Source organism: Mesoplodon mirus (genome assembly GCF_964341445.2).
Source record: "Mesoplodon mirus genome assembly, chromosome: 15".
Lineage (NCBI taxonomy): Eukaryota > Metazoa > Chordata > Mammalia > Artiodactyla > Ziphiidae > Mesoplodon > Mesoplodon mirus.
The window spans coordinates 83,087,945-83,111,379 of record NC_138991.1 but is presented as its reverse complement, the minus strand read 5'-3'; the positions used below and the strand labels follow the sequence as shown (position 1 = coordinate 83,111,379).

Here is a 23,435-nt window from a genome sequence, read left to right as displayed (position 1 = left end):
TGCCTTGGAGCCAGGTTGTGGCCATATGACTCAGTTTAGGCCAATAGGGTATGAGCAGAAATAATATATATAATTTCTGCTTCACTTAAAACTTAAAAGCTGCCTGCCTGGCAACTTGTCTCTGTCTCTCTCCTTTTCTATGGGCTGGAGTGCAAATGTGGCTGCAACCTAGTCACAATTATGCAGATAAGAACACCACCTTAGTGAAGCAATGAGATCAAGAAACCTAGGTCTTTGAATGACCTCATGGGACAGATCTGCCCCACCTGCCAGGCAGGGCTGGACTATTATATGAGACAGAAATAGACTTCTGTATTATATAAATCAATGTATTTAATATCTGTAAAGTGCCCACACACATAAGGAGTGCTATACAGTAATGTTCTTCTTACTGACTGCATTATTTTGCATTCTGGAGGCTGTAATTCTACTTAATGCCTCAGGCCACGAGTCTCGTACAGAAAACAGATCAGCAACAGCAGTGCGATGTGACTTAATTAAAATGTGTAATAAGGGACTCCCCTGGTGGCGCAGTGGATGAGAATCCGCCTGCCAATGCAGGGGACACATGCTCAATCCCTGGCCCAGGAGGATACTACCTGCCGCGGAGCAACTAAGCCCGTGCGCCACAACTACTGAGCCTGTGCTCTAGAGCCCGTGAACCACAACTACTGAAGCCCACAAGCCACAACTACTGAAGCCCACACACCTAGAGCCCGTGCTCGGTAACAGAAGCCACTGCAATAAGAAGCCTGCGTACCGCAACGAAGAGTAGCCCCTGCTCGCTGCAACTAGAGAAAAGCCTGTGCGCAGCAATGAAGACTCAATGCAGTCAAAAATAAGTTAATTAAAATATGTAATAACAAATTTTATTTAAATAGTAAAGAGAAGAGGAACCGAAAGTTATTGAATTCATATGTGCCAGGCATTTACTATGTTATGTTTGACCCGAGAAATAGTTCTAAGAAGCTGCAGAGATGAGGAAACAGGGGCTCAGGGGTTAGGTCCCTTCCTTGAGATCATTCTAGCCTGGGGTAGCTTGAGAGCTTGTTTTTCCCACAATATTCACTGCCCCCTCTGCCCAAAAGGCAGGTTAATGGGGGAGTTGCAAATCAGTCAATAAGCCCCCCTGAATCATGTTACTCACATAGATGTTCGGTACTTGATGTCATCTTTTTCAGCCAGTTCTTCACAAGTGAGACCGTTGTGCTCCTTCCAGAGTCCCTGACACTTCCTACAGGTCTCCTGGGGATAAAGGAGAGACACAAAGACAGCTCTTGGTGAGTAGACACCATATACGTTTCTGTATAACAATCGGGAATGCGAAACAAGCTTCACTTGGCTTGAATTCTTTCAGAGGATCTCTCTCCCTTTCAGCAGGGATATTTCTAAAGACATCTCTCAATAGAAGATGTAAGAAACATTATAAGAAAGCATGGGGAAAGTTTTCTCTCCTTGGATCAGAAGAAAATGTCGCTCCCATCACCCAAGGTTTATAAGGTTTTCTAAAATGCCAGGAGTCACCTGAAAAAACTACAGAAGATAAATTTATGTGACCTTGGTTTTTTAAAAATAAAATACTGTGAACTGCTTGAGGTCTGGTTCTGCCCAGTGTTCCAGTGTTGGGTCTGGCATAGACCACTTGTGTTGAACTGAAGTGAAGAACAGTCTAGATTAGGATCACTAGGGGGTCCTTAAGGGAGACAGTCCCTCTGTCATCCCTCACTCATAAACATGGATATCATCCTCCATGGCTTAACTTCATTTATAAACATAAATTCAAAAAAATTACTACTTTTTATTCTAGGACTCTTCACAGTTTATAAAATATTTTCACATGTGCCAGAAACCATCTCACATCAATAACAGGAATTTAAAGAAACACTAATCTAATTTAATTTCCATAAATAGAAATCACAACCCTAATAAGTACAATGAAGGAAGAAATGGTGTTGTCAGCTTTGTTTGGCCTGGGGCGACAGTGAAGGCTTGAGGGAGTGGAGCCTGAGATCAGAAAGATGAGTCAAAGAAAGCAAAAGCAGAATAGCATTCCAGACAGAGGAACAGTAAGAGAAAGACTCTGGTACATGAAACTGGCCGAGTTTGGTTCCTGTAGCTGGACTGCAGGCAGTGAAAATAGGCCTGGTGAGGCCCACTGGAGCCAGTCCCTGTGAGGCTTTGTAGGATGTGATTACCAGTTTGACCTTTATCCTAAGAGTGGTAGGGAGGCATCAAAAGGTGTCAAGCATAGAAGTAACATGAGCAGGTTTGTGATTTTAAAAGATGATTCTGCGTGGAGAACAGAGTAGAGGGAGAAAAGAGTGGAAGTGTAAGACACTAGGAAGCTATTAAAGTCATTCAAGAGAGAGAATTTGGAGGCCCCGGTCAGGTAGGTGAGGACATGAAGGAAAGTTGACTGATTTAAGAGAAATTTAGGAAGTAAAACTGGCTGGCTTGGTGACGGCCTGGCTCTGGGAATGAGGAGAGGGAGGTATCACCCTGATGCCTTGGTTTCTGGTTTGTGCAACCCAAGATAATAGTGACATGGATGGAGCTTGGGAACAGTGGAAAAGGCCTGGCTTGGGAGGAGGGAGGGCAGGTGTTAAGATCCCGAGTTTGATCTTGGCAGTAATGACACAGGGGGACCAGTGGGACACCCAGTGGAGATGTCAGGCAGGGAGTTGGGGGTACATGTTTAGCATCTGGAAGTACCTGGGGTAGAGCTCGCCAGGAGATGTGCTAGATTATATCTTCACATCAATTCTAGAAACATCTCCTACCTCTGTATTCTCCACTTACTACTGAACTTTCTCTAATATATACTGCTAAGATGACTCTAACAAGGTGCAGAGTAGTATACATAGTAAAGATGCTACCACTTCTACATCAGAAAAGGTGGTGGTGGGAGAATATAGTGATATATAAAATCAACCTGAAAGGATACCCAAGAAATTGGTAGTACTGATTGTCCCGAGTGGCTGTAAAGTGGGGTGAGACTTCTTACTGTAAGCTCTTTGTATCTTTTGTATCTTGTACTACCTAATTAAAATATAAAATTTTAAAAGAGAAAGAGAAATAAAATGGACTGCTTGAGGAACTGAGAACCTGAATAACTCTCATAAAAAGGCTTCAATCAATGGCATGGGGTGGGGTGGGGTTAGAGATGAGCTGATCAGAGATTCTCTATTAAATGCTATTGCTTCCAAGGGATATGCTGCTCTCTGGTCCACTACTTACATCTCTGTCAGTAAACAGAAGCTAAATCAGTACTGACTTCATTACTACACACCCAAACGTAAAGCAGCATAAAACCCCAATTTTTTTTAAAACCCATTTTTTTTTTTTTTTTTTTTTTCTGTATGTGGGCCTCTCACTGTTGTGGCCTCTCCCGTTGCGGAGCACAGGCTCCGGACGCACAGGCTCAGCGGCCATGGCTCACGGGCCCAGCCGCTCCGCGGCATATGGGATCCTCCCAGACCGGGGCACGAACCCGTATCCCCTGCATCGGCAGGCGGACTCTCAACCACTGCGCCACCAGGGAGGCCCTAAAACCCATTTTTAAAAGACCTTGTGCCTGACTATTCTGGGAAACTGGAGGATAAACAACAGCTGGAGAATAGATGAGCTGGTATCTATATCCTAACCTTCAAAACAATACTAACCTAGCCACCCACCAGGAATAACATCTTGGAAACAATGCATGGCATTTAGAGAGTGCTTTCCAGCATTCCTGGTGATCCAGTTATTAATTCATGGGACCTTCTTCATAAGGGAAGAACCCATTTTCTAGGTGAGGCACAGGTCCATGATAGCAAGATGACCTGGCCAAGCTGAGTCAGCTGTGAGGGGTCACCACGAAGCCACTGCTTACTTCCAGTGTCACAGCGGCTCTCCTGTAGGTCCATGTGTGGTTTTTCAGGCATGTACTTCTTATTGAAGGGCTGAGGGATCCCAGAGAATAAAAATGAAATGTCTTTTGAAGAGACTAGCTAGTTAGACATTGAAACCCACAATTAAAAGAAGGCAAGCAAATAGCAGGCTGGGTGAATTTTACATTTGGACCTTTCTGTGTGTTGTTTCTTTAAAACGTACCCTCTCTTCTAAACACAGTGTATAGTTCACTAAGCTGTAATTCTCTCCTCTCAAGTACAGCTAGGCTTTGTTCCTAAATGCAACAAATGCTTAAACAATATTAGGCAGAAGAAATGTTCTTCAACGTTTCTAACATGAAGATAATCAATTCTTCAAAGTAAGGTTGATGAAAGTCCTAAGGACCATTTTGGAAGGTGGAGTACAACGTTGACAAGTAACTTCAAAACATGAAGGACATGGGGCTTCCCTGATGGCGCAGTGGTTGAGAATCCACCTGCCAACGCAGGGGACACGGGTTCGAGCCCTGGTCCGGGAAGATCCCACGTGCCACGGAGCAACTAAGCCCGTGAGCCACAAATACTAAGCCTGCGCTCTAGAGCCTGCGCTCTAGAGCCTGTGCTCCGTGTGCTTCTAACAAGAGAAGCCACTGCAATGAGAAGACCATGCACTGCAACGAAGAGTAGCCCCCGCTCGCCGCAACTAGAGAAAGCCTGCGCACAGCAATGAAGACCCAACACAGCGCCCCCCCCCAAAAAAAACCAAAAAACATGAAGGACATGCATATCCTGGCTGTCAAATATAATTGGAGAGGCTTCCCATCGCCTGTGTGCGTTTTCAGATCAGGAGGAAACAGATGAATTCATCATCAGCCCAAATACAACAGAGAAGGCAGCTCCTTCCTTCTTGATGAGGAAGGCATGCACACACTGGTTAACTCAGCAGCTACCAGTCCATGTTCCTCATGACATCAGAGAGATTTCTGGTTAAGTTTTATGTTGCCCTTTAGTGCGCAAGATGCATCAAGGTGTTTTGACTATTCATTAAGGTCTTAACTTTGTACTCTAAAGAAAGTACTCGATAGCTTCTCTTCATCCATTTTCTGCTGCTTAAATAATGTTTATTGGGTAAGGCAGAAGATCAAGTTTGGTTTCAGATGACCCTGTCAGGGAGCTGATATTTCTTCAAAGAAACAGCTTCCTAAAAGACTAGCAGACAGTGTCCAGGTCATCATCTACGCATAGCAGGGCTTCCTGCTGCTGGCAAAGAACCCGAGAGATGAGACCAAGGGTCCAAGTCACCAGACTCTGCACTTCTTGCTCGCCATCCCTCCAGGCCTGCTCTGAAGCTGCTTGGCTCCCTGTGCACCCCGCCTCTTTCCTGCTTGACTTCCAACCTTGTCTCAGAAGCGGAACACAGGAGAAACTGCTCACTGATTTCTGAATGGTTCCTCCAGTGAAACTTCTAGACTCACTCTCCAGGGGAGAGAAGTCTGCTGGCCTAAGATATGGGGCATGGGGCTGTGGCCAATTCATATCGAATCTCTGAGATTCCAGCTCTCTGCTTTGCCATCTCAGGTACTCAAAAAATGGTGGGGCTGTAAATCCTCACACCTCTTAAGTAAAAGATGAGGCCCGGGCACCTGACCATTCACAAATGCTTAGCATACTCTAGAAGCCACAGGGCTATGGGCATTCAGGCCACATGTGTCTTCCAGTTGTCAAAGTCACTGGTTCTCCCCACCTCAAGACCCAAATGACATACGGATGCTAGCCAAATCCAGAAAGAGTTCTATTTTAAGACAGGAAAACAGACAATGAGATGGATGCTGGAACCCTTGGGAATCAATAAAGCTTAGCAAAGTCAAAGCTCAGGCAGAATCAGTGGGCTTTCCTTCCTTTCACTAAGGGAATTTGAGGATTTCTATTTTCTCTACGGCAAGGATGCCAAGGAAGTCAGATATGTGAGCAAACCAAGTAGAGCACCGTGGAGGTAAGTATAATAGTGTACACATGTACGTGTGCATGCGCACACACGAGCACACAAGAGACAGCAAAGGGGGTGGGGCTAAGTCAGACAAGGATTCTTTGAGGAGTTGGTGTCTTCATGGGACTGAATAAAACCAGTATCGTGGGGACTTCCCTGGTGATCCAGTGGTAAAGAATCCCGCCTTACAATGCAGGGGATGCAGGTTCGATCCCTGGTCAGCAAACTGAGATCCCAGATGCTGCGGGGCAACTAAGCCTGTGCGACACAACTACTGAGCTTGTGTGCCTCAACTAGAGAGAAGCCTGCATGCCGCAACGAAGGTCTCTCGTGCTGCAACGAAGACCCGATGCAGCCAAAACAAATGAAAATAAAAAAACAACAGTATCATGAGTGATGAGAACATCCAGGCAACCAGTAAAGCACTCCTCCCATCTGGACTGACTACTCTTAGCGAAGTGCCTTTCCCAGCTACAACAGCCATTAAAATATGTAAAATGTAGAAGCAGGGAATTCTCTGGAGGTCCAGTGGTCAGGACTCTGTGCGTTCACTGCTGAGGGCGTGGGTTTAATCCCTGGTCCGGGAACTAAGTTCCCACACGCCGCACGGCATGGCCAAAAAAAAAGTAGAACCAGACTCTCAATCAAACATTTCAACAATGAAACATATTCAAAGTGTTAATATTTTAATGAACACAAAACGTTTTCATATCATTCAATAAAATTGTTTTGTTTTGGGCTTCCCTGGTGGCGCAGTGGTTGGGAATCTGCCTGCTGATGCAGGGGACATGCGTTCGTGCCCCGGTCCGGGAAGATCCCACATGCCGCAGAGCGGCTGGGCCCATGAGCCATGGCCGCTGAGCCTGTGCGTCCGGAGCCTGTGCTCCGCAATGGGAGAGACGACAACGGTGAGAGGCCCGCGTACCGCAAAAAAAAAAAAAAAAAAAAAAAAAAAAAAAGTTTTGTTTTTTAAATAAAATTATTTAAAAGTATTTATTTCATCCTACCCTTTACAATTTTCTGTATTTATGTATATTTTGCAATGTATGTTACAGCAGTAGTACAGACACATAATTTATAAATAAATAAATACATACTTTGGGGGGAATTCTGCTGTACACATTTTTTTCCAATACAGAAAGCAATCGCAAAGTTGTGCCATCTACTACCCTAGATATCAGAAAGTCACGGAAGGGATCCAGATATGGCAGCAACCTGCCTGGGCATGTGTTTCCAAATGCTTTGATGGACTGAAGAGGCTGAGACTAGAGGCAGGAAGACAGTTAAGCAGCAACTGAAGAGTCTGTGGGACTGGGTTGGGGAAAACATGGACTTGGATCAAGTGATGAAGGAGGAGAAGCAGATCTGAGTGAGGGTGGGAGGCAGAGGTGAGAACAGAAGTTTAATTTTAAACGAGCTTATTTATTCACCCTCAATATTTGCTGAATTTTTATCATTGGTTGAGGGCTGTATGAGATGCTGGGGATACAGCATTAAGCAAGTTAGACTCAGTGTCTAACTTCTTGCAGCTTATGTTCTGCTGAAGAAAAAAGATATTAGACAAACAGGATATATAGCTACAACTGCAACAGGAACATTCAGAGGAAAAGCACTGGGTGCTGTAAAAGAGCAGAGTTTAATCAGCCCAGCGATCAGGAAAGGCTTTTTGAGGATGTGATGTTGAAGCTGAGCCCTGAGGGATGAGCAGAGTTAGCCAGACACGGGGGAAGGGTGTTCCAGGCAGAGGGGAGAGGATGTGTGAAGGCTTTGGTACAGGTGAGGGCCTGTCTCATTCAAGGAGCACAGAGGGAGTTGGTATTGGCTGGAGTCCAAGGGGGAGAGCTGAGAGTAGACAGTGGTCAATCCTGGTGCAGCCACTGAGGCTGGAGGGAGGTGTTTGGAAAGCTAGGCTAAATGGGTGGGAAGTGCAATGATCTAAATTCACATTTTCAAAAGATCACTCTGGCGGCTGATGGCTTGCTAGGTTGTAGGACCTTGCAGTGACCCCCTCACTGAACTAGGGCCTGGTAAATAACTTTTAGGGGAACAAGCCCTAGAGTCTGGATTCAGTTCTTGGCCAGACTTCCTCCACAGCCCTCCACAAATAAGGCCACAACCTCCCTCCTGAACCAAGCTGTGCCAACGCTGAGCCTGGCAGAGGTGAGGCTGACCTGTGACCAGCAAATGGCAACATACCTATCTTTTCTTGCTAGGAATAAGAGGACCACTTTTCCTACACGATTTCAGAAAGGGACTTCATTATTATTTTAAAAAGGAGATTGTTTTTTCAGTTTTGGCTCTTTAGATGAGTTTCTCATTGAAATGTCATCTATATGGTACGGAACATCTTTAACAAGAGTCTTGAACTCAGACATCTCACCCGAGACCCTGGTTCAAGGTTTCAGACCTATACACCTTCTGGTACAGGCTGTTTACATACACATTTCACTTAGTCTTCATAGCAATTCTACAAGGGAAGTACTGGCCATTATCACCCCCCCCCCTTTTTTAAGTAAACGAGAAAGGAAGGCTCAGAGAGGCAAATTAACTTGTTTAAGGTCACAGAGCTATGGACTCAAGTCTGCTCAAATCCATTTACACTTCCCACTCTATTCTCACTGATTGCCAGCACGGTGTCTGTGAGCAAGAACAGGTCATTGTTTACTGGAAACCTGAGGGCACATTGTTTACTGGAAGCCCTGAGGTTACAATGGGCATCTTGTGTAAGGAGACCACAGACGAAAGGTCAGTGAGGTCACGTAGAACCAAGCGTCAGGGTAGCAAAGGTGTGGACACTGAGCTGCAGCTGTGCAGGATGCCTGCTTCCCCGTGTTTCCTGGAGAGCTGGGAATGACCCATTAAGAGGCAGGATGGACTAGGATTAAACACAAGGACACCTTTTCTTAATGGTAATGATAGGAACCTGCTAATCACAAAGTAATCCTGGACTGGACACATGTGAGGAAGTAGCTGTTCCTGCCGCTTTCAGCCAGTTGCATGTCTGGCGGGGCACAGACGGAAGTGTGTTTTTAGATTCCCATTAGATGTACAAACGTGAGTATTCCACACCAGAACCAAATATCAGTTACCTGGTCCTTCCCTCAACCAGCCCCTGGAACTTTACTTGTAAATACTGGCCACTCACTTCCCCAAAGGTGGCCAGGATTATGATACGTGAAGACGTGCTAGTGAGAATGCTTGAGATGATTACCATCACCAACACTGTGATTCAGTGCAGACAATTTCTGCACTGAAAGGAGTAAGAACACTTTCACTTTCCCTCCCTTGCCCCCTTCAACAAATACCTCCTGAGCGCTGCCATGAGGACCAGGCACTGTTCTCAGCAAATGATCAGTGAACAAATGAAGTCCTTGCCCTCCTAGAGTCTACATTCTGGGAGTGCTGGAGTGGGTGGATCGCCAAACAGATAAATGTCTAGTCTGTAGGAAGACAAGGAGCACCCGGGGGAACTAAAGCAAGGTGAGGGGCTAAGAGGTGTGAAGGACAGCCTTGCGCAGAGGTGGCGTGTCAGCTCAAACCTGAAGGGTATCTGGTAGAGGAGCGGGAGCAGGATGGAGGATGGTGGAGTGAGCCAGGAGAGAAGAAGGAGAGAAGCTCAGAGAAACAGCCGTCCCAGGTCTCACGTCCATCCCGAGCCAGCACCCAAGGCCAGCACTGCTGGCCTCCTGCCAGTGCCACACGCTCAACACCCTCGACCTCGCAAAGCTCTGCCTAGGTGTCCTTTCTCTGCTGGCAACACCTACTCATCAGCTCTCATTTCAAGTACCGGGGGCTCTGGAAAACCCAAATGACATGGGCAAAAGTTGGCACTCTTTCTCTGGACTCTTGGAGCCCTTGGCTCCAACTCTATTACAGTAGCACTTTTAATAGTGTCTTGTAATTATCTGGTTACATCACATCTCCAAGGAGCCAAGCACTCCTTGCAGGCACAGACTATGCCCTGCTGATCACTACAGACAGGCTTGGAATGGAGGGTTCCATTCATGTATTCAAAAAATGTTATCCTTTGAGGGCCTGTTATGTGCCACATGGGGGTAGACTGGTGAGTAAGCCAGCAAAATTCCTGACTGAAAGGAGCTTACAATGTTCTACACTGTGTTTCAGCTATCTTTGGATTTCTAGGGCCTTACACTAGGTCTGAGACAAACAAGGGGCTGAAGGTATGAAAAATTACAGAGAGATGAAGCCTGGCAAGACAAAGCACATTCCTCTCCATACAGAGTTACAAATACAACCCCACCCCTACTCCTGGGACTTTTGCATTTTACGTGGGAAAAAGACATATGAAACCTCTTAGTAAACTGATCCCCTTCCCAAAAGAACATTAGTTCCTATCATATCTTTTTCTTTATAGTTATGTAAAATATAATGATGATTTTATGAGAAAATCAAGCTATATGTAAGACAATTTCAAGCTAATTCTTCAGAGTTTATGCCTTAAGGATACGGGCTACGCCTTTTCCACTGTGATTCTTTTCTTTGCTCCCTAATCACCTTCCCCAACCTAATGCATAAAACTTATAGATCAGTTATTACCAAGAAGCTAATGGCCAAATGCCTGCAGATGGTGCTTGAGAAAGCACTGCATATATTTCAAATAAGACATTGTTTGTTGATTTTCTCCTATAGCTCCAATATGTGGAAACTGATCTCTCTTCATTTCCAATGAAAGGAGCTTCACCAACTATACTGCTTGTGTGAGCCTCTATTTTAGAGGGATTAAGACTCAAAAATCACGGTCAAGACTTCCCTGGTGGCGCAGTGGTTAAGAATCCGCCTGCCAATGCAGGGGACATGGGCTCGAGCCCTGGTCCGGGAAGATCCCACGTGCGGCGGAGCAACTAAGCCCATGCGCCACAATTACTGAGCCCGCACTCTAGAGCCCGCACTCTAGAGCCCATGAGCCACAACTACTGAGCCTGTGTGCCACAACTACTGAAGCCCGCGCACCTGGAGCCCGTGCTCCACAACAAGAGAAGCCACCGCAGTGAGAAGCCCACGTACCACAACGAAGAGTAGCCCCCGCTCGCTGCAACTAGAGAAAGCCTGTGAGCAGCAACGAAAACCCAATGCAGCCAAAAATAAATAAATAAATTTATAAATAAAAAAAAATCACAGTCAGCCTGGCTCTTTCCTCCCACCCAGGGGCTCTGGAAGGTCAGTTACTACCTGAGGTCAGATCACAGGCTCCTCCTGCCCACCCGTCACCCCAACAAGACCAGTCCACTCTGCCTGGGCCCACTTTTCTATTCTTTTTTTTTAATCACTATTTTTTTTGAATTTTATTTATTTTTAACACAGCAGGTTCTTATCAGTCATCCCTTTTATACATATTAGTGTATATATGGCAATCCCAATCTCCCAATTCATCACACCCCCACCACTTTCCCCCTTGGTGTCCATACGTTTGTTCTCTACATCTGTGTCTCAGTTTCTGCCCTGCAAACTGCTTCATCTGTACCATTTTTCTAGGTTCTACGTATATGCGTTAATATACGATATTTGTTTTTCTCTTTCTGACTTACTTCACTCTGTATGACAGTCTCTAGACCCATCCACGTCTCTACAAATGACCCAATTTCGTTCCTTTTTATTGCTGAGTAATATTCCATTGTATGTATGTACCACATCTTCTTCTTTTTTTTTTTTTTGGCGGTACGCGGGCCTCTCACTGCTGTGGCCTCTCCCGTTGCGGAGCACAGGCTCCGGACGCACAGGCTCAGTGGCCATGGCTCACAGGCCCAGCCGCTCAGAGGCATGTGGGATCCTCCTGGACCGGGGCATGAACCCGCATCCCCTGCATCGGCAGGTGGACTCTCAACCACTGCGCCACCAGGGAAGCTCGTAACACATCTTCTTCATCCATTCGTCTGTCGATGGGCATTTAGGTTGCTTCCATGACCTGGCTATTGTAAATAGTGCTGCAATGAACACTGGGGTGCATGTGCCTTTTTGAATTATGGTTTTCTCTGGGTATATAATGCCTGGGCCCACTTTTCTTAAAGGACAAACAAAATTTGAACATTAATTCTTTAAATGATGTCTTGTAATTATTGGATTACATCACACCCCTACAAGAAGCCAAGCTCTCCTTGCAGGGGATTTCTCTCTTTTCTCAAAGTAAATAATCACTCTGAGGCAGAAGAACCTTTTGATTTCTGAATGTAGAAATTCAAATCTGGGTGTGACCAGGCAACAGCTCTGGGCAACATTACTGTGGAATGGGCTTCTTTGGGGAAGATTCCATACTGTTCTTATTTTTGGATGGTCACACACACACACTAAACTATGGAGATTTAAAAAAATGTGTGCACTGGATGCGAACCCTACCATTTCTATGCACAGAAGCAGATTTTGAAAAAAGAAATCTCCAAATCTTACTCCTGCAGATTAGAAAGAAGTCAAGCACTCCCTTCCTTTGGATCCACCAGGATTAGGTGACAAATCAGAATAGCTGGTTTATAAACTTGGTTTCTGTGCTAATGCTGCCCCCTAGGGATAGAAAGCTATAAAGGTACGGAGACTTAGAGATTTACGCTGCCTGGGAAAAGGGTAATGCTTGAGAAATACTGACTGGGAAAAGCCCATTACATCAGGGCCACAGCTGCCTGCTTTTTATTATACTATGGGGACCAGGACTTCTAAGATAAAAAGTGGGAGATAAATGTTTCCTGAAATAAATGTAAGTTCAAATACTGATAACGTTCTCTAGAATGTCCACTTAACAGAACCAATGGGACAATATAAGCAACACCCAGGGCAATGCCAGGCGGTGGACATTAATATAATCTGATTACTGCTCTGGGCATTGGGGAATAAAATGGACAAATACAAATCCCCTACCTTCAGAGAATTTACTGGGGGTGGAGGGAAGGTCACACCATACGCCAAATAAGTAAAATACACAGTGAGATAAGATTACAGGTGCGTAGGAGAAAAACACAGGGAGGAAGAATGTTAGCGTTGGGTTGCAGAAAGGGAAATTGTTCATAATTTTAAAGTGGGTGGTTGGGGAAGGCCTCTCTGAAAAGGTGTATTTAAGCAAAGACTTAGGAAAGCAAGTAGGCTTTGTGATGTCTGGGGGAAAGAATTCCAGGCCATGGAAACAGCAAGAAGGGAGGTGGAAAGGCCAGTAAGCTGTAAGGAGGGCAGGGTGTCTGGGGCCTGGGAGGTAATGATAAGGACTTTGGCTTGTACCCATAGTAAACAGGTTAAAGAGGATTCCCTCTACAAGGATTTGAGTGAGTTAAGTCCCAAAGAACCCCCATCTGCTGGCTCCCCTTTCCTGGCGAGTTCTCAGGTCTCTGAGCCACACCTCCACCTGGGCCCTGGGCCTCTCCTGCCTTGTGCTGCGCTCACAGACTTGAAAGGGCGGGAGGGCAGAGGTTGTGACTAAGCCCTGTCCAAAGGGGTTTGCTCACGGTGGACACTCAACACAGTGCAAGTCTGTGGAACCAGCTACTTACAGCTATGATTTTTAAACTATGGACTACAAACCATTGGTGGGTTATGAAATCATTTCAGTAGATTATGATACAAAAAAAAACCTAGAACAGAAAAGAAGATACTAGAGTGCATTCCACAAGTCAGGCATTTGTTTTTTTGTAAAACTATTGTTTTGGTTATACATATATGTGTTTATGCATGTGTTGGTTCTATGGTAAAATATATTCCTACTATAGATCACAGTTAAAACAGTCTGAAAACCATCAACTTAGGATTCATTCATTCATTCAAGAACCAAAAAGTTTCTTTAAAGGATCAGAGAGGCTCTTTCTCCAGGGACCAGCTGTGAGGGATTGAGAAATGGACCCGTCTCCAGTTTACCCTAGAGGTAACGCTTTTAGTGAGGAACAATGCATGAGAATCAGGTAGAACAACAGTCTTCAGGAGGGCTCAGGAGCAAAGCAATGTATTATGAAGTGGCAGATCTAATAAAAGGTCACTTCGACTGTCAAAAATAAACATTGTTAGAACTTGGGCAGAAACAAGCCCAGTACTCACTCCAAGGGCTACTCCTGGGGGACTTCCCTGGTGGCGCAGTGGTTAAGAACCCGCCTGCCAATGCAGGGGGCAAAGGTTTGAGCCCTGGTCTGGGAAGATCCCCCATGCTGTGGAGCAACTAAGCCCATGTGCCACAACTACTGAGCCTGTGCTCTAGAGCCCATGAGCCACAACTACTGAGCCCACATGCCACAACTACTGAAGCCCGTGTGCCTAGAGCCCGTGCTCCGCAACAAGAGAAGCCACTGCAATGAGAAGCCTGTGCACTGGAATGAAGAGTAGCCCCTGCTAGCCGCAACTATAGAAAGCCCACGCGCAGCAACGAAGACCCAACGCAGCCAAAAATAAATAAATAAATTTAAAAAAAAAGGGCTACTCCTGGGCTTCCTGGAGCTTCTGGGAATCCTGGCCTGGAAGGAAGAGCCAGCTAAGCCAGCTCTTCCCTGCTCTCACTCCACTGTCAACATTCCCTGGAAGGGAGGCTCCAGATTTCAGGAAAACCAAAAGATGTACCTCCCACAATATGCTTCGAGACCTCATCTATATTTTCATGGTGTTAGCTAGCTGGGCAGGGGTGTTGAGGGGCAGACAGACAATAAAGGCCACTCACAATCCAGAACTTGGAGAGAAGTGACCCTCTACCTCAGTGTTAAACCGGGAAATGCTACGTATTTCTTGCGGAAGACAGACAAGTGGCAGAAGGGCTCAGGGAGCAAGTCTACAAATCAAACAGGAGAGGCATGGCCAAGGAGAAGACTGCTACAGCCTAATGAACAGCTCTCACAACCTGAGAAACAGAAGGATATTACCTGAGCTACCTGAGGTTAGAAAAAGAAGAAATGAAGGATTTGTCAGCCTGACTCCACATGCTCTAAAGGAGAGGTAACTGCACCAGCCAGCTCAAGTATCTCTGGCCTTGTCACAGCTGCCATCCTGCAGCCGTGACAAATAGCCATGAGATGACTGGACCTGTCCCCTGCCTTGCGCTCCCTCTTAGATGTGCCTTTGGGGACAGACAGCATGTGCTGGAAGGCCAACCTAAGTGTCTATGTGGCAGTTACATCTGGGACTCTAGCTGCATTCTGGTTTCTCTCTCTCTTTTTTTTTTATTAGTTTCTGCTTTATAACAAAGTGAATCAGTCATACATATACATCTGTTCTGGTTTCTCTTTTAATCTTGTGTGGATTTGGCTTGGGCCAGTGTAAAATTCAGCTTCTGGATCAGTAGTGTCAGACAAAACCCTTGACCCTGGCACTCACTTTCTGTGTGCACAAAAATCACTGGGGTTGCTAATAAGAGATGCAGATTCTAACGCTGTGGTGCTGGGTGGGCCCAGGAACCTGCACATAGAACAGCTTCTTGGGACACTGCTACAGCTGGCTTACAGATTATGCTTTGAGAAACCTTGCCCAGATCCCCCCACTGCCTCCTTATGAGGTCTGGCCTTGATGGCTTTCCTCTAGGACAGTCATGACTACTCTTCAAGGGTAAATAAATGGTAATTAATGTCCCTCACCTAATAGGCTGCCCAGTTTCCTGGGCATTCCTGAGTAGACAGCATGCACACTTCTGTTGTTTTTTTCTTCTTTGACAAAGTTAGAAAAAAAGGTCTTTTGAACATACTGTCCACTTGTATTTTAGCCTGGTCTGATGATGCACTGTAAGCCAGAAAAGTAGAGAAACCAAGCCCCACCACACAGGCCTGTGAGAAGGAGTGGAGACCACCTTAGTTAGCAGCCCTCCCCAGTGGCAGGTCCGGCAACAGGCTGGGAGATTTCTGCAGCTGGGGTTCCAATAGGCTGCCCAGGTAGAGGAGGAGCCATGAGGTCTGAGCACAGGAGGAAGGAGGAAGCAGAGACCTCAATCACAGGCAGTGCAGTGGAAGTGCTGATTCTAAGGTGGAGTGCAGTTTCAGGGGACATTCTGTACAGCTGGCAGTGGTACCAGCACCCAGGGTCAGGATTTAGGGTTCAAAATACCCCTTGGCGGACGCTGGATAGGATGGCTCACGGAGGTCTCTGACCTAGGCTTTCCACCTTATGAGCAAACGTTTCCAAAGAGGGAGACCCTGTAGGCCACTCACGGTGGCCTGTTTCCGCAGGAGGCAGCCTGGCTGCTCCCCGAGCCTGTACCTCCACCTCCTTCCTGCCCCCACAGATGGTTTATGCCCTAGCAGAAGAGCCCAGGAGGTGAATATAGTTATAATAAAATGAGAAAACATCCCCAAAGAGGTCTGGACTAACAGTTGTGCTGCACAGGTCAGTAAGGCTCTCTGGGACAGGGAAGGCATTACTAGAAACTTTCTCAAATGTTAAAGCTAATAGAAGAAAATGTAGGCAAATATCTGTGTGTTCTTTGGTTAGGAAAGGATTTCTTAAACAATTCTCCAAAGCACCCACTACAAAGGCGAAACAACTGAACTGAGTAGTTTTATCCTAAGGAGGACACCATAGACCAGGGTTAACAGATGTGTGACTGACTAGAAGATATCTGGAACACTTAAAACTGAAATAAGATTAATATCTAGAATGTACAGGGAACTGGCAAAAATTGGGAAGTAAAAAATAATAAGAAATCTGATAGAAAAATTGGTTAAAGATATGAGAGGGGAGATGTGCAACTTTAAAAGTTACCAAAGGGCTTCCCTGGTGGCGCAGTGGTTGACAGTCCGCCTGCTGATGCAGGGGACACGGGTTCGTGCCCCAGTCTGGGAAGATCCCACATGCCACAGAGCGGCTGGGCCCGTGAGCCATGGCTGCTGAGCCTGCGCGTCCAGAGCCTGTGCTCCGCAACGGGAGAGGCCACAACAGTGAGAGGCCCGCGTACCGCAAAAAACAAAAAAAAACAAACAAAAAAAAGTTACCAAAGACAAATGGCCAACAGACACATGAAAAGATGCTCAACATTGCCAATTATTAGAGAAATGCAGATCAAAACTACCATGAGGTACCACCTCACACCAGTCAGAATGACCATCATCAAAAAGTCTATAAATAAACTTTGGAGAGGGTGTAGAGAAAAGGAAACCCTCCTACACTGTTGGTGGGATGGTAAATTGGTGCAGTCACTAAGGAGAACAGGATGGAGGTTTCTTAAAAAACTCAAAATAGAGTTTCCATATGATCCACCAATGCTACTCCTGGGCATATACCCAGAAAAGACAAAAACTCTAATTTGAAAGGATACCCACACCCCAATGTTCACAGCAGCACTATTTACAATAGCCAAGACATAGAAGCAACCTAAATGTTCACTGACAGATGAATGGATAAAGAAGATGTGGTGTATATATACAATGGAATACTACTCAGCCATAAAAAAGAATGAAATAATGCCATTTGCAGCAACATGGATGGACCTAGAGACTACCATACTAAGTGAAGCTAAGTCAGACAGAGAAAGACAAATATTATACCATGTTGCTTTTATGTGGAATCTAAAAAAATGATACAAATGAACTTATTTACCAAACACAAATAGACTCACAGACATAGAAAACAAACTTATGGTTACCAAAGGGGGAAGGAGGTAGCAGGGGTAACAGACACACACTACTATACATAAAACAGATAAACAATAAGGACCTACTGTATAGCACAGGAAACTATATTCAATATCTTATAACAACATATAATGGCAAAGAATCTGAAGAAGAACACACACACACACACACAACTGAATCACTGTGCTATACACCTGAAACATTATAAATCAACTATACTTCCATAAAAAAAAATAAAAAATAGTTACCAGAAAAATGTATATGAAAACACTTTATACTAAGCAGACTGGCAACAATCAAAGTCAATCCACGTGAGGTGCTGGTGAGGCTGTGTGTCAAAGGGAACCGCTGAGTACAGCTGGAGAGTGTCAACTGCCTGGCCACCTCCACCTAGGGTTGCTTCCCCAGGCCCATAAGGATGCATTCAGGGGTCTAGGATGGCAGACAGGTGCTACGGTACACAGGAGAATGGATAACAAGAGGCTATGCAGGCAAGGAGAAACATTCACAAAAAGCAATGCAGAAAAGACCTCAAAAACAGTATGAAAAAAAGAACAGAATGAGATCTACAGCACATATCATTTATGTCAATGAAAATGATACAGGCACAGAACTCTATTTTCTCAAGATACACACATATCCAAGGACATGTACTGAATATTTAAAATGGGTGTCTAAGGGGGAGGAGATAGGAGTAGGGATTGGAGATGGAGAAAACCCAGTAAAACAAAGAGGGGTCTTCTGCAGCTGGTTCTGATGGTGCGCCCGTAGGTGGAGAGTGTGACTGATTCAGATTCGTGGACTTGGGGTTCCAGTCCTCACCCCAAGACTAAAACACACCATTTATACACCCTGGGCTCAAACTGCTATTACTGCCCCCACTCTCCCTAGGATTTAAAAACAGCTGTAGAAAGACTGGATTAACCGCCATATTTGCAAATCAAAAAGCAAAGCACGATGATCAGGGTGTAAGCACAGAGTGTGGGTGTATTCTGGGGTGTATCTTTCACTAATACTTTTATTTTGGTTAGGTCTGGGGATTTATTTCATTGACTTGGTCTAAATATGACTGAGTTTTAGAATACTTTAGAAAAAACCTTGAATAATAAAAAATCAAAATAATAAGAAGAGCACATACTCAGAAAGATGGGTCCTGATAAGTGTAAGAGGACCCTGTAGAATCTGTGATCCTAGGGGACATGTGGTTCTGTATTTCTTGGACAGCTTTACAGACACCAGGACTTTTCACTTGGGATGAAATTCTTAGAGTGAAGAGGACACAATTCAATCTTTTCTTGGTGACTCACAGTTATGGTCTTGGTGTATGCCAGCCACTCTGAGCCATAAGGAGTCTACCAAGTCTGTCCCCGGGCTGCTGGGCCTTTGGAGTCCTCATGTTTGTTTCAGATAGACAGTGTTTTCCTTGCTTTCAGGAGGCCCTTTTTTGCTGCTGTTTCTATGACTGCCCAACATGCTCCTTCTTTCTCCTCATCTATTGTTAAGGAGTTGAAAACTAGGTAACTAAGTGTTTTAGAACTGGATCTCAAATAAAAATAGACTGATCTGAGGGCAAATCTCTAGGCTCACCTTGGAGGACAGAGCAGCACAGACTGTGATGTTAACTAGTTTGGATGCTTCAAAGGCTTTTCTGATTAGCTCCTGCCACTATTTCAGTGTGGGAGATGAAAAAAGGCAGCTGTGGAAAATTCTTCTCAAAAATGGCAATGACTACAAAATCTGCCCTGGCTTGACCTTACAACCCTTTCCCAGCCAGATTATCTTTGCCAGGTATGTTACTGCCATTTTCGATCTGGTGCCCAGGTCTCATCAGACTCATCTTAAACTTTTTGGATTCATGGTTTATGAGATGTTGTCAGTGTACTTTTTTTTTTTGGCGGTACACGGGCCTCTCACTGCTGTGGCCTCTCCCGTTGCAGAGCACAGGCTCCGGACGCGCAGGCTCAGCGGCCATGGCTCACGGGCCCAGCCGCTCTGCGGCATGTGGGATCCTCCCGGACCGGGGCACGAACCCATGTCCCCTGCATCGGCAGGCGGACTCCCAACCACTGCGCCACCAGGGAAGCCCAGTCAAGTGTACTTTTATGAAACCCTTGTCAAGAAAACAAGACTTGAAAAGAAAGACATCACAGAGACATAGTATCTGGAACTGTAACAGCAAATGCCATGTTTAATAATGGGATTAATCAAGTGGAGCCTGGATTTATCTGTATTCCCTCATTTGATGTACTAGAAAATGGGGACATTACTGTAATCATGTTTGTTTTCTCCCCAGGACTCAAGGAGAAGGGAGTTACTTTTGAAGAAAACATGACAGATTTAGATTTTATGTGGTGGATTTGGGGAACTGTTTGGCGGTGTGGTTTGAACTTGTTAGGCTAAGAGCTCAGGGAGGGGTGCGGCTGGAGTCCAGATGTATGAGGCTCTGGCACGCAGAAGGCATTTAAGACAGCTTGGATGAGGTCACCCAGGGCGAGTGGGGACAAACGCAAAGGGGCACAGGTCAGAGCCCCAGGGGGCTCCAGGGGTGGCATGCAGGGCAGAGAGGAAGAGATAGGAAGCTTCTGAGTGGTGGGGGTCATTAAGGTACTAGATTAGGTTCTAAAATGGAAAGATGACAAATGAGGGAGAGCGGGTAAGGCTGCTATGCCTCAGGGACTGGCGATCTCTCTTTCGGGCTACTTAATAACACCACACCCATCTCTCTCTGCCTGAGTATTGAGGCACATCCTACCTGCATCTCTCTCTGGTGATGTCTTTCACAGCTCACTACAGAATTTCTGGCGTTTTGTAGTCCTACAGTGATAGGGATCCAAAGTCCTGCTAGTGTCGGGCTTCCTGGAACCAAGAAGTGGCTCAACTTTGAGCCCATTCAGCCACTAGAGAACACTCAGATAATTCTTGGCTCAAATTTTGTTAATTATTGATGGGTTAGAATTGCATCATTCATGTAACATAAGACCACAAGTTGGTAGCAACTTCCTGGAACTAAAAACTTCAGTTTTAATTTACAGAAAAAGGAACTCCTAGGTGGATATCCAATTGGAGTGTACCAATACTGTCTTTCCACTTTAGCTGGGCTTAAGGCAAGGTACTCAGGCCTGAGAGTATACATATAGGAAGAACACATCCTCCATAGAGTTGTTAAAACTGGTAGTTACAGTTCATATGACCATTTCTGATACTGAAACTGGTGGTGATTTCTGGAAAACTTGGAAGAACAGGTTCCTGAAGGAACGGTAGGGGTTGTGGTAGGAAACAGCCAATGACAGCATTAAGGCAGGACAGGGAGGAGAACAATTCTTCTCATTATTTCCCTCAGTGGCTGCCTTTTCCCCACACTCCTGTGACAGGCCCTACTTGTCTGCAGTTTTCTCTCTTCTTGCTCGCCTCCCTGCTGACCCCTCTATCCCACTCTTTCTCCAATGACGTTCATTTCCCTTTTCAGAAATGGACTTTCATAAGGAAGTAGAGGTCACACGTGAGCCTTTCCCTTGTGGCGTCTGTTGTCCCGTTCCCTTGAACATGGCCCTCACTCACTCTTTTTTGGACCCCTCAGGAGAACGCAATCTCTCTAGTTTCTTTTTTCTTCCTCTTCCCTGAGAGAGACACATAGACTTGCTCTGTTGGAAGGATTTTATGGCTCACCATGCTGGGTGGACAGACTGGAGAAAAAAATGACATATAGGAAGTTAGTTTTCAGAAACTCCCTTTAGAAAAAAAAGTACTGGTTTCTGGGATGTGGTTTCAGGTACACTTCTGTGCTGGTAAGTGGTAAATCCCATTGGATTTCCTTCCACTTTTATTTTTAAAGCTCACACGCCCTCCCCACCTCCTGACCCAACCCAATGAAAGGAATAAAGACAACACAATGTAGCAGAAGGCTTGGAGAAAAAGAGGAAGTATTTGCTGCTATTTACTGCTATGGGCAGTCTCTTCTCAAAGAGTTACCACTTTCAGATCTCCCTGTAGTAGTATAAGCATTAAATGAGAAAAGGTGTCACCTCTGGTAGGTGACTGGCACGCAGAGGCTCTCTTTTGTTTCTCACATCTTTACTGGAGTATAAATGCTTTACAATGTTGTGTTAATTTCTGCTGTACAACAAAGTGAATCAGCTGTATGTATACATATATCCCCATGTCCCCTCTTTAGCCTCTCTCCCACCCTCCCTATCCCACCCCTCTAGGTCATCACAGAGCATCGAGTTGATCTCCCTGTTCTATTCAGCAGCTTCCCACTAGCCATCCATTTTACATTTGGTAGTGTATATATGTCAGTGTTACTCACTTCATCCCAGCTTCCTCTTCCCCCCGCTGTGCCCTCAAGTCCATTCTGTACGTCTGCATCTTTATTCCTGCCATGCCACTAGGTTCATCAGTACCGCTTTTTAAAATTCCATATATACATGCATTAGCATACGGTATTTGTTTTTCTCTTTCTGACTTACTTCACCCTGCATGACAGATTCTAGGTCCAACCACCTCACTACAAATAACTCAATTTCGTTCATTTTTATGGCTGAGTAATAGTCCATTGTATGTATGTGCCACATCTTCTTTATCCATTCATCTGTCGATGGACAGTAGGTTGCTTCCAGGTCCTGGCTACTGTAAATAGAGCTGCAATGAACATTGCGGTACATGTCTCTCTTTTTTTTTTTTTGCAGTACGCGGACCTCTCACTGTTGTGGCCTCTCCCGTTGCGGAGCACAGGCTCCGGACGCGCAGGCTCAGCGGCCATGGCTCACGGGCCCAGCCGCTCCACGGCATGTGGGATCCTCCCGGACTGGGGCATGAACCCGCGTCCCCTGCATTGGCAGGCGGACTCTCAACCACTGCGCCACCAGGGAAGCCCCATGTCTCTTTCTGAATTATGGTTTTCTCAGGGTATATGCCCAGTAGTGGGACTGCTAGGTCATATGGCAGTTCTATTTTTAGTTTTTTAAAGAACCTCCATACTGCTCTCCATAGTGGATTTATCAATGTACATTCCCACCAACAGTGCAGGAGGGTTCCCTTTTCTCCATGCCCTCTCCAGCATTTATTGTTTCTAGATTTTTTGAGGATGGCCATTCTGACCAGTGTGAGGTGACACCTCATTGTGTTTTTTTTTTTTTTTTTTTTTGCTGTACGCGGGCCTCTCACCGTTGTGGCCTCTCCCGTTGTGGAGCACAGGCTCCGGACGCGCAGGCTCAGCGGCCATGGCTCAGGGGCCCAGCCGCTCCATGGCATGTGGGATCTTCCCGGACTGGGGCACGAACCCGTGTCCCCTGATTGCAGGCGGACTCTCAACCACTGTGCTACCAGGGAAGCCCCTCATTGTGGTTTTGATTTGCATTTCTCTAATGATTAGTGATGTTGAGCATCTTTTCATGTATTTGTTGGCCATCTGTATGTCTTCTTTGGAGAAATGTCTATTTAGGTCTTCTGCCCATTTCTAGATTGGGTTGTTTGCTTTTGTAATACTGAGCTGCATGAGCTGCTTGTATATTTTGGAGATTAATCCTTTGTCAGTTGCTTCATTTGCAAATATTTTCTCCCACTCTGAGGGTTATCTTTTAGTGCTGTTTATGGTTTCCTTTGCTGTGCAAAAGCTTTTAAGTTTCATTAGGTACCATTTGTTTATTTTTGTTTTTACTTCCCTTACTCTAGGAGGTGCGTCAAAAAGGATCTTGCTGTGGTTTATGTCACAGAGTGTTCGGCCTATGTTTTCCTCTAACAGTTTTAATAGTGTCTGGCCTTACATTTAGGTCTTTAATCCATTTTGAGTTTATTTTTGTGTATGGTGTTAGAGTGTGTTCTAATTTCATTTTTTCACATGTATCTATCCATTTTTCCCAGTGCCACTTGTTGAAGAGGCTGTCTTTTCTCCATTGTATATTCTTGAGAGGCTCTCCCTTTGAATGCTGACCTCACTAGCAGGGATTCTGCTTCTCTGCTGCTCCTCTCACCCCCTGCCATTTGTGTTCCTAACTCCCCAGCAACTAGAGAAAGCACCAGCAACAGCCTGATGTTCCTCAGGGCTTGTTTTCT

General features: G+C 45.4%; 1 protein-coding gene across 3 annotated transcripts in view; it reads right to left on the bottom strand.

The window, feature by feature from the left end:
* RNF216 (ring finger protein 216) overlaps positions 1 to 23,435 on the bottom strand; it is a 170,456-nt gene that overhangs the window by 31,604 nt on the left and 115,417 nt on the right. For all 3 annotated transcript variants that reach the window (XM_082645719.1, XM_082645718.1, XM_082645720.1), the window contains one exon: positions 1,148 to 1,245. In XM_082645719.1, the coding sequence (XP_082501845.1) occupies positions 1,148 to 1,245 (98 nt within the window). The remainder of the gene's footprint in view (positions 1 to 1,147; positions 1,246 to 23,435) is intronic.